The sequence below is a fragment of the Ostrea edulis genome, chromosome 9, assembly GCF_947568905.1.
Source record: "Ostrea edulis chromosome 9, xbOstEdul1.1, whole genome shotgun sequence".
NCBI classification, from domain to species: domain Eukaryota; kingdom Metazoa; phylum Mollusca; class Bivalvia; order Ostreida; family Ostreidae; genus Ostrea; species Ostrea edulis.
The window spans coordinates 52295282-52309174 of NC_079172.1; the positions used below are offsets into that span (position 1 = coordinate 52295282).

The 13893-nt window shown below is 36.8% G+C and overlaps 1 protein-coding gene across 1 annotated transcript; it reads left to right on the forward strand.

Moving 5' to 3' along the window:
• The first annotated feature begins 1795 nt into the window (after window positions 1-1795).
• LOC125658742 (uncharacterized) lies at window positions 1796-11789 on the forward strand. Its single transcript, XM_048890130.2, has 4 exons — window positions 1796-1883; window positions 8752-8807; window positions 11080-11286; window positions 11383-11789. The coding sequence occupies exons 1-4, from the start codon at window positions 1825-1827 to the stop codon at window positions 11580-11582; spliced, it is 522 nt and encodes a 173-aa protein (XP_048746087.2). The 5' UTR covers window positions 1796-1824; the 3' UTR covers window positions 11583-11789.
• Window positions 11790-13893: the final 2104 nt, after the last annotated feature.

The window sequence follows — 13893 nt, forward strand, 5'->3', positions numbered from 1 at the left end:
AAATTTTCAAATTTAAGGTAAATCGTGGTATCTTCTTTAGAAAAATGTACTAAACGATAAAAGCAATAATTTCTTCCAATCCCTGAGAAATAAATGACAAATTCTCTTGATTTCATGAATTACAGTAACTTTATTGGGAGAACTTAAAAAAATTTCAAAAACAATTAAAATTTGCGTCATTCTATTAATTTCACCTGATAAAAAATGATAGAAAATACATGTAGTACAAATGACTAAATAGGAGACATATTTCAAGCCCTATAAAATCTGTAAATTCCAGGAGCTTTCGGGGGCTTTGCCCCTGGGCACCCACCAGGGCTTAGCCCTGGACCCCCTGCCCCATAAAGTGGCGCCCCCGTAACCACAATTCCTGGATCCGCCCCTGATTATATATCTCATATTGTGTAACATGATTGTATGCCAACATGCTTGGTGAATCAATAAATTGAATTCTAGGATTGTAAAGTAATGTCCTGTAGATGCGCAATAAGGTTTCAGAATTTTCATTTACACCTTGGGGCGAAATGGGGAACGAAACCAACGTTTTTCTATAACAGCTTCTTCCAGAGAGCGAGAGAGAGAGAGAGAGAGAGAGAGAGAGAGAGAGAGAGAGAGAGAGAGAGAAATACATGTGGGGGGACCATCGATATCGAAAAGCGGCAGGGAGTGGTCCAGAAAGATGATCTAGAAACTGCACTATATCTTATATCCTATGATTCGAAAAAAATAAATACATGTATTTTCCAGTGCTAATTAATCTTTCAATTAACTTCTACATGAAACAAGATGTGTTTCTGAAACACAAATGCCCCCGATAATGGCTAATTCCGAAGATGGCCAAGGGTCACAAGGACAAATATCTTGGTACCAGTAGAAAGATCTTGTCACAAGAAATGCTCATGTACAATATGAAAGCTCTAATATTTACCATTTAGAAGTTATGACCAATGTAAAAAAGATAATAAAAGTAGGTCAAATGTCAAGGTCAAAAGGTTTGGTACCCACGGAAAGGTTTTGTCACAAAGAATACCCATGTGAAATATCAGAACTCTATCACTTACTGTTCAAAAGTTATTGGCAAGGTTAAAGTTTTCAAAAAGTAGGTCAAACTCCAAGGTCACAGGGTCAAAAATGTTGGTACCCACGGAAAGGTCTTGTCACAAGGAATACTCACGTGAAATATCAAAGTGTTATCACTTACTGTTCAAAAGTTGTTAGCAAGGTTAAAGTTTCAGACAGAATGACAGGATTACAGAATGACAGACAGGACAAAAGTAATATGCCCTTCGATCTCGGGGGCATAAAAAGAAATGGCATACAAATTGGCTGTATGTTGAAAAACTACTACAACCCCCTGGAACCCCAACCCCCTCTAGCTCCACCAATGGGACGGAGAGTATATTTAAGCAAACACATTAAGTGCGGGTATTATCTAGTTTACAATGTTGTTTTCGGTGGGGGGGGGGGGGGGATTGTATATGAAATTTGAAAATTCAAGTCTTTTTCAATATGACTATTTTTTTATCATTATTTTCGTTATTGATATTTTTCATGGTAAGTCAATGATTTTAAAGAGACACTACAGCCCATTTTCCACATTTTGATAAAGTGTTTTTTAAAACACGTATTGATAAATATCGATAAAAAAAACATATCGATACTGACAATTTTGAACAATGGTCGTCATCGGCGAGTTATCGCTCTTTTACACATAGGCGGCGCTGCAACTAACTTGGTCCTTTCGCTATATGACGCTACGCGTACCAGCCTAGCAGAAAACATTTTCAAAGTTTTACGTCGCAATCATGGCAATGATATCAGAATATGATGGCATGCAAGAAAAATGTTAGAGTTTCTGGGCGAAAGAAGGAATTAATCGAAAGGTAAATATGATATGGTATGCATGTCTGACACGATATCGTGATACTGTTACTGTTAGGCTTAGTAAAATATGCAAGCGAATACACAAACTAGTATAGTTGAAGCACAAAGATACATTCAAGATGTCACTTTCCTTAAACATCCGGTAATTATTTTGACAAAAGAATTGTATTATGACTGGAAATTATGAGCGAGATGTTACACGTTCGAAATTCCTCGGGCTCTTCAAAGCTCCTCTCCATGTCGTGACATGTAAGTAATCCTTTAACCTTTGCCATAGGCAAGTTCTCAAAGAAAGATTTAGATAGATTTCACATAAAACACAGTAGCATCTAATAATTTCAGAATAATAATCTGCAATCACCTTTTGTAGTAATATGTGTTGAACTGTGATACACAACTAGTCATTTTTGTCGTAGTACAGTGTACTATAATAGATGAGTTAACTTTCACGGTTTGTGATATATATTGAAAAATATTCTTTGCTTCACCAATGGCCTACATTTTTCAGCATCAATTTACTTTCAATTGCGCTTTGAAGATCGTCCGGAATTCAAAGATTCCTTCATGCTGACTCGGACTTTTGAATGCTTATTTACATCACGTGGTTTTGAATGACAGCAAAGGTGATGAGTAGGAAATTATTTAAAATCCCCTCCAAGGGGATCCACACTCACATTTCAAGTATAAGATTATTCCTTACACCTTATTATAATAAGTAATCATATAAATCTGATCATCATTTCAACAGAAACCCTTCCATGTTCCTATTGACCGTTGTTTTTACAACTAACACATGTCGTGGTCAGATAAAAAGAGCACTTACTTTTAAAGCACTGTCTTCGCGCCTAGTCCAAATGGTAGATTGTGGGGGAGGGGGCAGGATCATCTCTCCCTTTTTTTGCCACAAATTGTGAGTGAAAATCCAAATTTTGCACCCAGAATGGCCGATTACTAAGACTAATCTTTGACTTTCACATCCCCCTTCGAAAATCCTATATCCGCCGCTGAGTTTTTCCAACGGTCATACAGATCCCAAAGTCAATTTTATTTCACGTAGGAGTTTATCTCAGTCTGATTAAAACCAGCCCCCCTTCTCCTATCGTCAGGGGGGCTGGTTTTAATCAGACTGGAGTTTATCTTGTTCTATTTATGTCCCCCCCCGCCTTCAAAGAAGAGGGGCATATTGGTTTGCACCTGTCGGTCGGTCGGTCGGTTGGTCGGTCGATCGGTCGGTAGACCACATGTTGTCCGCTCAATATCTTGAGAACCATTCACTTGATGATAATGATATTTCATGTGTGGGTTGATTATGAGTAGAAGAGGACCCCTATTGTTTTTCGGGTCAAAAGGTCAAGGGTCAATCTACTCTGGACATAGGAATATAATGTCCGCTCAATATCTTGAGAACCCTATGCTTGAAAGACATCAAACTTGGCACACTGGTACGTCCTAAAGAGTAGATGAGCCCTATTGATTTTGAGGTCATATGGTCAAAGGTCAAGGGTCAAACTGGGCATAGGAATATACTAACCATTCAATGTCTAGAGAACCCCTTGCTTGACAGACATCAAACTTGGTACACCATTATATATTCAAAAGAAGATGACACATATCCATTTTGTGGTCACATGGTCAAAGGTCAAGGGTCAACCTGGGCATTGGAATATACTGTCCGCTCAATATCTTGCGAACCTTTTGCTTGACAGACATCAAACTTGGTACACTGGTACATCTTTAGGAGAAGATGACCCCGACTGATTTTGATGTCACATGGTCAAAAGTCAAGGGTCAAAATGGTCATAGTAATATAATGTCCACTCAATATCTTGAGAATCCTTTGCTAGACAGACATCAAACTCGGAACACTGGTACTTCTTCAGGAGAAGACCCCTATTGATTTTGAGGTCACATGGTCAAAGGTCAAGGGTCAGACTGGACATAGGAATATACTGTCTGTTCAATATCTTGAGAACCCTTTGCTTGACAGACATCAAACTTGGTACACTGGTACTTCTTCAGGAGAAGATGACCCCTATTGATTTTGAGGTCACATGGTCAAAGGTCAAACTGGACATAGGAATATACTGTCTGTTCAATATCTTGAGAACCTTTGCTTGATAGACATCAAACTTGATACACTGGTAAATCCTCAGGAGAAAATGATCCCTATTGATTTTGAGGTCACATGTTTAAAGGTCAAGGGTTAACCTGGACAAAGGAATATACTGTCCACTCAATATCTTGAGAACCCTTTACTTGACAGACATCAAACTTAGTACACTGGTGTATATTCAGGAGAAGATGACTCCTATTGATTTTGAGGTGACATGGTCATAGGTCAAGGGTCAAACTCGACATATAATATACTGTCCACTCAATATCTTGATAACCCTTTTGCTTGACAGACATCAAACTTAGTACACTGGTACATCTTCAGGAGAAGATGACCCATATTGATTTTGAGGTCAAAAGTCAATAGTTGAACTGGACATAGTAATATATTATCTCCAAGATTTTAAGAATTATTTGCTTGATTAACACCAAACTTGGTACACTGGTACAGCATAAGGAGTAGATGACCCCTATTGCTTTTTAGGTCACATGGTCAATTCACTATTTTCTGCTCAATATTTTGAATTGAGGATACTTCTATCAATTAAATGATGTGTGTGTATAAACCCTTTTCAATTTTGCACCATAGGGGCATATGCGTTTCACAAACATCTCTTTTCTCACATATCTGTCAAAATTCTGGATCTATTCACTACACTTTCTCTCACTGGTCGACATGTTGCATTGTTTACTGTCTATGCGCATGCGTCTGAAGACCTAAAGGAGGAGATTCGATATTTTTTGTATAGGCCATCAAAAAGTATTGATTTTTACGTTAAAACGAAAGTTTTTAACTTTAGATAAGTGTTATTTTCGCAAAGTTCATACATTCAACAATGCAACAAAAATTGAGAAAGCGCCGGGAAACTGTTGAAATTGTCATTTCATGATTTTTGTGCAAAATGAGCTGTAGTGTCTCATACATATGCATTAGTATATAGAATATGAAACGGTGGACTTTGTGGATGATCTCTCTCTCTCTCTCTCTCTCTCTCTCTCTCTCTCTCTCTCTCTCTCTCTGTGTGTGTGTGTGTGTGTGTGTGTGTAATTTCTGCTTTCCTTGTTCACGATGAACCTTTTAGTTTGCAAATGCTGACCTCCTCATAACGTTATTGCATACAATATTGTCCGTTACGTTCTGTCTTCCGTTTCGTTTTCCGTTCCGCGTTTTAGCAACACCCTAAATTCCGACTGCCTAAAACTGAGTTAGCATCAGCGCTTTGCATTGTGACGTCAAATGTTTTGACTGTAACAGGTGAACATAACGACTGCGGTATATTTCATTTCTTGCCATTTTATGTTCGCCGGTCTTCCTAGCTTCAATTGCGAAACAAGTGTGCCCTCTGTACTTTTATTTCAATATCGGATCCGAATCGATTAACTCTCTCATTCACTACAAGAGTTCATTTTGTACAGTATACGAGTAGCATAAACCCCCTACATGGGGAGGTCAATCTAATTAGAATCAGACTAAATATATAACTACAGGTGACTCACGATAACTTCAAGGGACCTTGATGAAACTTCGAGAAATCGAGAGTTCGAAAATTGAAGGTCCGCCGGTATGGTTCAGATTTTACCGTAACCGGAAATGTTTTGACATGTTTTCCTTCATATTCTTCAGGTAGTTAATTTGATATCAAAATTAAAAAAACAACCTATTTTGCATTAATAAAAACATTTCAAAGTCTATGTATTTATTTATTCTTTAATCATGCTTAGATAGGTATACACAACCAAGTTCCGATGAAGCTTTACTATCGCAAACTTAAAGAGACACTACAGCTCAATGTGTGCAGAAATCATGAAATGACAATATTCCCAGGGCTTTCTCAAATTTTGTTGCATTGTTGAATGCATGAACTTTGCGAAAATAACACTTATCTAAAGTTAAAAATTCTCGTTTTAACGTAAAAATGTATACTTTTTGATGGCCTGTACAAAAAATATCGAGTCTCCTCCTTTGTTCTTCAGACGCATGCGCATAGACAGTAAACAGTGCAGCATGTCGTCAAGTGAGAGAAAGTGTAGTGGATAAATCCAGAATTTTGACAGATTCTGTGAGAAAAGAGGCAAAAATAAAATGAGATAAAACCCATACGTGAAATAAAATTGACCTTGGGATCAGTATGACCGTTGGAAAACAAAGAGCTAGGAAAAACGATTGTAAGTCAGTGGCAGATCTAGGATTTCCGAAGGGGGTGTGAAAGTCCAATATTAGCCAAAGTAATCGGCCATTCTGGGTGCAAAATTTGGAGTTTCACTCACACTTTGTGGCGAAAAAAGGGTAAGGGATCCTGCCCCCCCCCCCCCCCCCCAAATCTGCCACTGGGACTAGCCGCGAAGACACTGCTTTAAAAGTAAATTATTTATTTATTTATTTATTTGTTATTTTCATCTGAACACGACACGTGTTAACTAGTTGTAAAAACATCGGTCAATAGGAACATGGAAGGGTTTCTGTTGAAATAATGATTTATATAATTACTTATTATAATGAGCAGGGAATAATTTTATACTTGAAAGGTGAGTGTGGACCCCCTTGAAGGCGAATTTGAATAATTTCCTACACAACACCTTTGCTGTCATTCAAAACCACGTGATGTAAATAAGCACACTCAAAAGTCCGAGTCGGCATGAAGAAACCTTTGAATTCCGGATGATCTTCAAAGCGCAGTTGAGAGCAAATTGATGCATTCAATTGTTCAAAATTGTCAGTATCGATATGATTTTTATCATTTTATCAATACGTGTTTTTGAAAACACTTGATTAAAATGTGGAAAATGAGCTGTAGTGTTTCTTTAAAAGAGCACAATGTTATGTCGCTTTACCCAAAGCAAAAATTCTAACGAATGAGTAAAACAATGTTTTAGAGTAACTTTACACAAAGAACAAACTCGAGAAATTTAACAGTCTGTAGATCTCTAAATTATGTATAAAACGTACTCTCTCGTTGTCACGTCAAAGCAAATTATAGATTTTATTCATAGTCGGATTATATATAATTTTAATCATCACGAAGAGAAACCCCAGTGCAAAGTGTAAACTGACCAATTAGCCAATTATATACTTAAGTGTGACACATCTAATGAGAAGAACGGGCGATGTTTCAACTAAGTAAACACCTAATTACCCCTCCGGCATTCCACGAAATCCAGGTAAGGTCCAAATTATTAAACGCTTGGGTAACGATGGGTATACGCTACAACCACTTCGAGAGATCGAGAGTGGAAAACAATGAAATGTGTTTTACGGGACCCAAATTCACTTCGAGAGATTGAGAACTTCGAGAGATCGAACGTTCAAGAGATCGATATTAATTTGCTTTGTTATATAGAGAGAAAAATAGGGACCATGATTTCACTTCGAGAGACCGAGAACTTCGAGAGTCACCTGTATCATTGTTTGTATGGCGCAATCTGACTGGCTGATAACATTCCAAGCGAAAGGTCATGCTGACATGACCCCCTATGGGATTATGTCATATCCTATTGTGAGCGTATCTTAGGATCTGATTTTAATTAGACTGATGGGGAGGTCAACTGAGTACATTTTTAAGGTACAATCACCCCCTTCATGACCAACCCACCGTAACTGCCAGTCTGTTTGTACCCCCACCCACCATCACTGTCAGTCAGTTTGCACCCCCACCCACCGTAACTGTCAGTCAGTCTGTACCCCCACCCACTGTAACTGCCAGTCAGTGTGGAGGCCTGCCCACCGTAGCTGCTTTTCTGTCTTGTTTGTTGTATACTGTAACTGAAGTTCCACAATGCTGTTTACTTTTGACAAATACACTGCGCTTTAACTTTGTACTACGTTCAATGCATACAAAACTTTAACTTTCTCTCTCTATGTTTTATAGTTGTTGGTTTTTTTTTTTAAAACTTAAACGTGATTCGCATTTTTCACTTCCTTGGTAAGCAGATAAGACGCAATGTGTTCAACATTTTAAAAGTTTGTTTCTCATTTAGAAAGAGATATGTTTAGCAATATGCTTAAGAAACTTTAAAAAGACATATTCAACAAGATGCTGAGCAAATATAAAGCTAGGTTTGTCAGGTGTAAATATACTTTTAAAAAATCATGAATACGAATACCAAGTTTTCACTTTTCAGAAAGAACAGCAGTTCGGACAACTGTCCGTTACAAGATATAATTACGCTCAACAAAAATTAACTTCTTTGTTTATTTCATCCATTACCCAACTGACCGAACTGAATCGACTGCATGACCCCATCGAATCGTTGTTCAAAGCATTCCACATTCGTGGGAATAAATCCGCAATCGTAGTAATTCCCAGTAATGATGAACGTACGTTACATTCAGTGGCGCGGAGGAAAGCGGGTTTCCGGACTCATCATAAATACCAGGTATCGTAACTTTGATAGATACGTTGAGGGCAGTGTCAGTATTTAAACCCCTACCGCTTTCTAGTCTTCTAGTCTAGGCGTGCGTTGTCGTTCAGGAAACAGTCGGAAAAGCCCGTCTTTGGTGACTATAAACATTCGAAGTTTATTATTACATTGATTTTCAATTAGATATTGCTAACTTTTGTTAATTTACACATTATGATTTTTTCAATAGCTAAATCGACCTCACGCAATTGCATGATGTATTGGGACTTAATTAAATTGCTTGAAATATTTCTGTTAATTCCTACTTTTATCTTCTGTGTACAATATTAAATGGAAAGGATATTTTCGAAATTTTACTTAAATCTATCTTTCACTAATTGTTTCATTAATATGCAGATTCACCACAACGATGCACTTCAAGGTTTTAATGTGCCTGGGGTTTCTGGCCGTCGGTAAGATTTTGATACTCGATATTAACTATGTAAAAAAAAATATTTCATTCCTCATCTTAATAGTTATACCTACATGGTGAGACTTGAGATTTATTTCTGTTTCTTAGGTTAGAATTCCTTGGTGGGATCTGAACACGATAAAATAAATGATCTGTGATCATTTAGTTCGTTGAATCGTGAATGTGGTCAAATACATATTGGTGTAATTAAATAAAATTATATTCTCCCTTACTGCGTTCGTCCGAATATAAAACAATTATATTCTAAGTATAATTTGACAAGCAACTCGTTTGTTAGGAATTGTATTCGCTATAACTTTTAATTCTCACTATGTATTTACATGTGCATCATAGCATTTTGATTGACTGAATATTGTTTAACGTCCCTCTTAAGAATATTTCACTCATACGGAGACGTCACCACTGCCGTGATCATACCATATATTTACTGTAATTGTTGTATAATGTGATAGAAAACAGACTTTAATCAGCATTTATAGTTATTTATCCATGCATGTCCTAGATATACGTGTATGCTCGTGGGTAATGAGCGAGACTCGATAATAGAACAAGAACAGGTGAGGGTATATATAGTAGGTGGTCACGTGATAATAGAACAAGAACGGGTGAGGTTATATATAGTAGGTGGTCACGTGATAATAGAAATACAATGTAGTGAGGTTATATATAGTAGGTGGTCACGTGATAATAGAAATACAACGTAGTGAGGTTATATATAGTAGGTGGTCACGTGATAATAGAAATACAACGTAGTGAGGTTATATATAGTAGGTGGTCACGTGATAATAGAAATACAACGTAGTGAGGTTATATATAGTAGGTAGTCACGTGATAATAGAAATACAACGTACGTATTTATATTTTCTCTCATTACGTTCGTCCGGATATAAAAGAATCATATTCTAAGTATAAAATGATAAGTAACTCGTTTGCTAGGAAAGAATGAATGAATTTTATTTCTCTCAGTTGAAAATTAAAACATGGAGAACATACATGGAGAAGTACAATTAAATACAAAAATTATGCACCAAAAGAGCAGAGAAGACAGTGTTTATATATACATGGATTAAAAGTATCTATAAATTTGAATATGTTTAACAGCGACTCATTGTGTGTAGGAAAAAAATTGTTAAAAATTTGAAAACATTTGGTCTTCATCGATAAAATTTTGTTACAAACATTCTTCTTTCACCTTCAAACTTTTCACAATGCATAATGTAATGGTATTCAGCACCTATGTCTACGTTACATAACCAGCTTACAGTAGAAGCAGAGACTGCTGGGATCTCTCTTGGTTATAGTGTTCGTTGCGTTGTTGTCCAGAGCGCTGGCCGAAGCCACGAAAACAGGATTTTGCGTTAAATCCGCCCCTGTCTGATCCTCGTGCGTAAGACTTGGACTGGTTTCTCCTGCGGGAAGTCCGCGTAACAGCGGTTCGTAGTGTAGAAGCATCCTCCACGCTGTCAGCCAGAGGATCGTTCAGATACTCTATGACTGTATCCCAACCATGTCTGTCGGCTATCTCTTTGATTAATTGTGGAAATTTAAGATTTTATCAATCGTTGAATATCTGGACTTTCTTCTGCATGCAATAAAGATTCACCCCCCCCCCCTTTTTTTTTTATTACAGAAATTCGTTCTGAGTTAAAATTGAATTCATTTTTGTTCCTTCTTGTTTATATTCAAATCCCGTAGGCTGACAAATATTGGCCGAGTTTGTTGCATTAGGAAAGTTAAAAACGCTCGTCGATTCCAGAGCTGAGTCAGCGGTTTTTGTCTTCGTAATTCGTAAAGAATTTCTGCCTTTGGCTGTTTTAGCGCTCTAGCAAGTGCTGTATCAAATAATGAAACAGCGTCTGTCGTTGAAATATCTGGTTCTTCTTGCAGAAGGTTGTCATCAGAATCCTGTTCACGGTCTTGATTTTCGTTCATTTGTGCGATATGTGCATGTTCGTACGTTATGTCGAACAAGAACGAGTGAGGTTAATATAACAGATGATCACGTGATAAGAGATATGCATCGTATTTAATTTTATACATGAATTTCTGGTTAGATTTGATACTATTTTGGTATATCATTTGTTTTCTAAAATATATTTAGTAATGATTTTATAATGCTGTGACGTACATATAACCTTTTAACTTAACATGAAAAAGATTTATATTAAAACTAAAAAACAAAACAAAAAACTGTTGTGTGTAATTCAATCGCCAACTTGATGCAATACCACTATTGATCATATCCATTTCAGGTGTTCGCCAAGCTCTGTGTGCCCTCGGTGGACAAGCATGTACGATCCCTTCTTCAGGTAACCCCGGGGCGTCTACCTTATGTACCGGAACAGCCAACGGCTTCTGTTTGATTGACACCCTTACCGTCACAGGTAGCCCCGTCTCAGCTGTCGCTTCCACAGGAGTATGTGTCTGTTACTATGGATACAGTGGACCTGCTTGTGCCAGTATGATAATTGCTTTATGGATAATTTTCTTCTTTCTGACTCTCTTTCTCTTTTTCAAAATTACTGAATACCTTTATTGATTATTTCCTAATGTAGCTTATTCAGATCCATCAGCATCATCAAGCAACACATCTAACGCCCTTGGGGCTCTGGCGCTAGGGGGTATTGGCGCTTATTTCTTGAGTCAGCTCGGAGGTGGTGGATCACAAACCCCACTAGGCATTGGTGCAGGACCGCAAGCAGCCCAAGATGCCCTTTACCTTCAACAATCCGTGAACCCGGGATTCGGCAAATAAAGATTTTATGAACTGTTGAAGACGCAAGTGATTGCTGATAGAAAGTAAATATTGTTTGTCGTTAGATTCAGTGTTAAAATATGAAATGGCAATGTAGAGCCTTGTGTTGCCTTGTGTAAACCTTAATGAAGAGTGTATCCATGATCTTATGTATGTGATCTTAATTACTACTAGCATGATAATATAATAAAGGGAATATGAAAATTATACAGATGTGAACCTCATGTATTTTCAAATGAAGTTTATTTCTTACTTTTACAATACATGTATAATTTCATTTCTTTCGGAACTCTCGCCCGTCAAAATAGACGTACTTTATTTATGAAGATTCATTCGCACGTTGTTTACAACTATGACACATTCGTAAGGATATGATTGATTGGGGTTATACGCCGGTTTGGCAATATTTCAGCCATTTTTCGGCGGAGTAAGGATATGACTATCAGTTTTAAAAGTATCTGAGATGTCATCCTTTGATGTTTACAACCCTTAACGTTTCCCCGAGTCTACTCTGTGATGTTTACAACCCTTAACGTTTCCCCGAGTCTACTCTGTGATGTTTACAACCCTTAACGTTTCCCCGAGTCTACTCTGTTATGTTTACAACCCTTAACGTTTCCCCGAGTCTACTCTGTTATGGGTTTTTTCTGCAAACTAAACACATTTGGTAGGATTAAAACCACATTTTCCCGCTCTACACTAGAAATTCCCACAATCATGGATATGAGACATAACCGTATGATTGACTATAAATTGCCAAAAAAAAAAAAAAGAAAGGATGGGGTTACTGTATTCTGCATAAAAAACATGTGGCCACATATTGTATAACACCTATTAACCATAATATAATATATATAATACATTAAACACACACACACACACACACACACACATATATATATATATATCACATAAAATAACCATATTATAACGGAATTATATGCATACGTACAGTGTAGGCCATTTTCAATTCGACAATCATATTTCGTTGGTTTTTATTAGGGTCTTCCGTCTCCAGCGGAAGACCCTTCTATTATTCTATTGTTTCTTTTTCACTTTTTTTTTTTTTATTATTATTATGTCTCCGAACACAAAGTGTCGGAGACATATCTCCAACGGAAGACCCTTCTATTATTCTATTGTTTCTTTTTCACTTTTTAAAATTATTATTAATAAGGTCTTCCGTTTCGACCTTGTTATTCTGTTGTTTCTTTTCCTCTTTTATTATTATTATTCTTTTTCTTACCGATTTCTCAAAAACGGCTCGACACATTTTTATGAAACTATCAGGAACAATGCAACGTAAGTTGATCTAAATTTAATTTTTTTTCTTTTTTCGAAAATCACTTCCGGTGGAGAGTTACGGCCGAATTTCCATTTTTAAAATGACATTTTGTCCGGGCGATTTCTCATAAACAGTTAAAGATTGAGTCTTGAAGCTTTCAGGGATGATAGATGGTGACTTGTAGCTTTATAATAAGATTTATCATTGTCATCCGTCTCTTCCGCCCGCCACCGAAAGTGAAAGAAAGAAACGTCAAATATCAAAGTTACGCTTTTGAAACAAAATGTGTATGGAATAATTAAGTGTCTTTTGGAGTTTCAGAAAATGTTACACTTTCCGGAAGTTTAAACAACAACTTCCAGTTTTTAGAGAAAAGCTTCGAAAAATTGTTCTTTCTTTGCTATCATATCTCTCGCTTAGAAATCAAGTGTTTAATACAAATTTTCACATGTATAATTGATATAATCCATCTTCAGAGTAAAGTGAATTATTTTGTTTTTCAAAATCCACTTTCGTTCGTTAAATATCTACGATTTCCGGGGTTTTTCTCTCCAGGCGTTTTCTCTTAAATAATCAAAGATTCAGTCTTGAAACTTTCAGGAATATTAGATGGTGACTTGTAGATGTGACCTACATGTTTCAATTTTGTTGACGTCACTTCCGTCATCCACCGGAAGTACCTTAAAAATATGTAATTTTTCATTTTTTTTTTTAAATTGTAAAAGCTCATAACATTATTTAATAGAATGTAATAAGTCATTCTCAGAGATGGCTGAATGGATTTCTTTCAAAATTTCAGGGATGATGTATCATGATCTAAACCTGTTTAACTTTTTTTTATATTTGAAAATTCACTTCCGGTCGAAAGTTATCCCCCTTTTATCGATTTTCAGATGACCATTTTGTCCGGCCAAAATCTCAAAAAACGATAAAAGCTAGAGTGCTGAAATTTTCAGTGATGTTAGACGACATGTTGTAGTTATGCACCTGGGTTTTCAAAATTTCCGGAAGTACCTAGTATGGAAG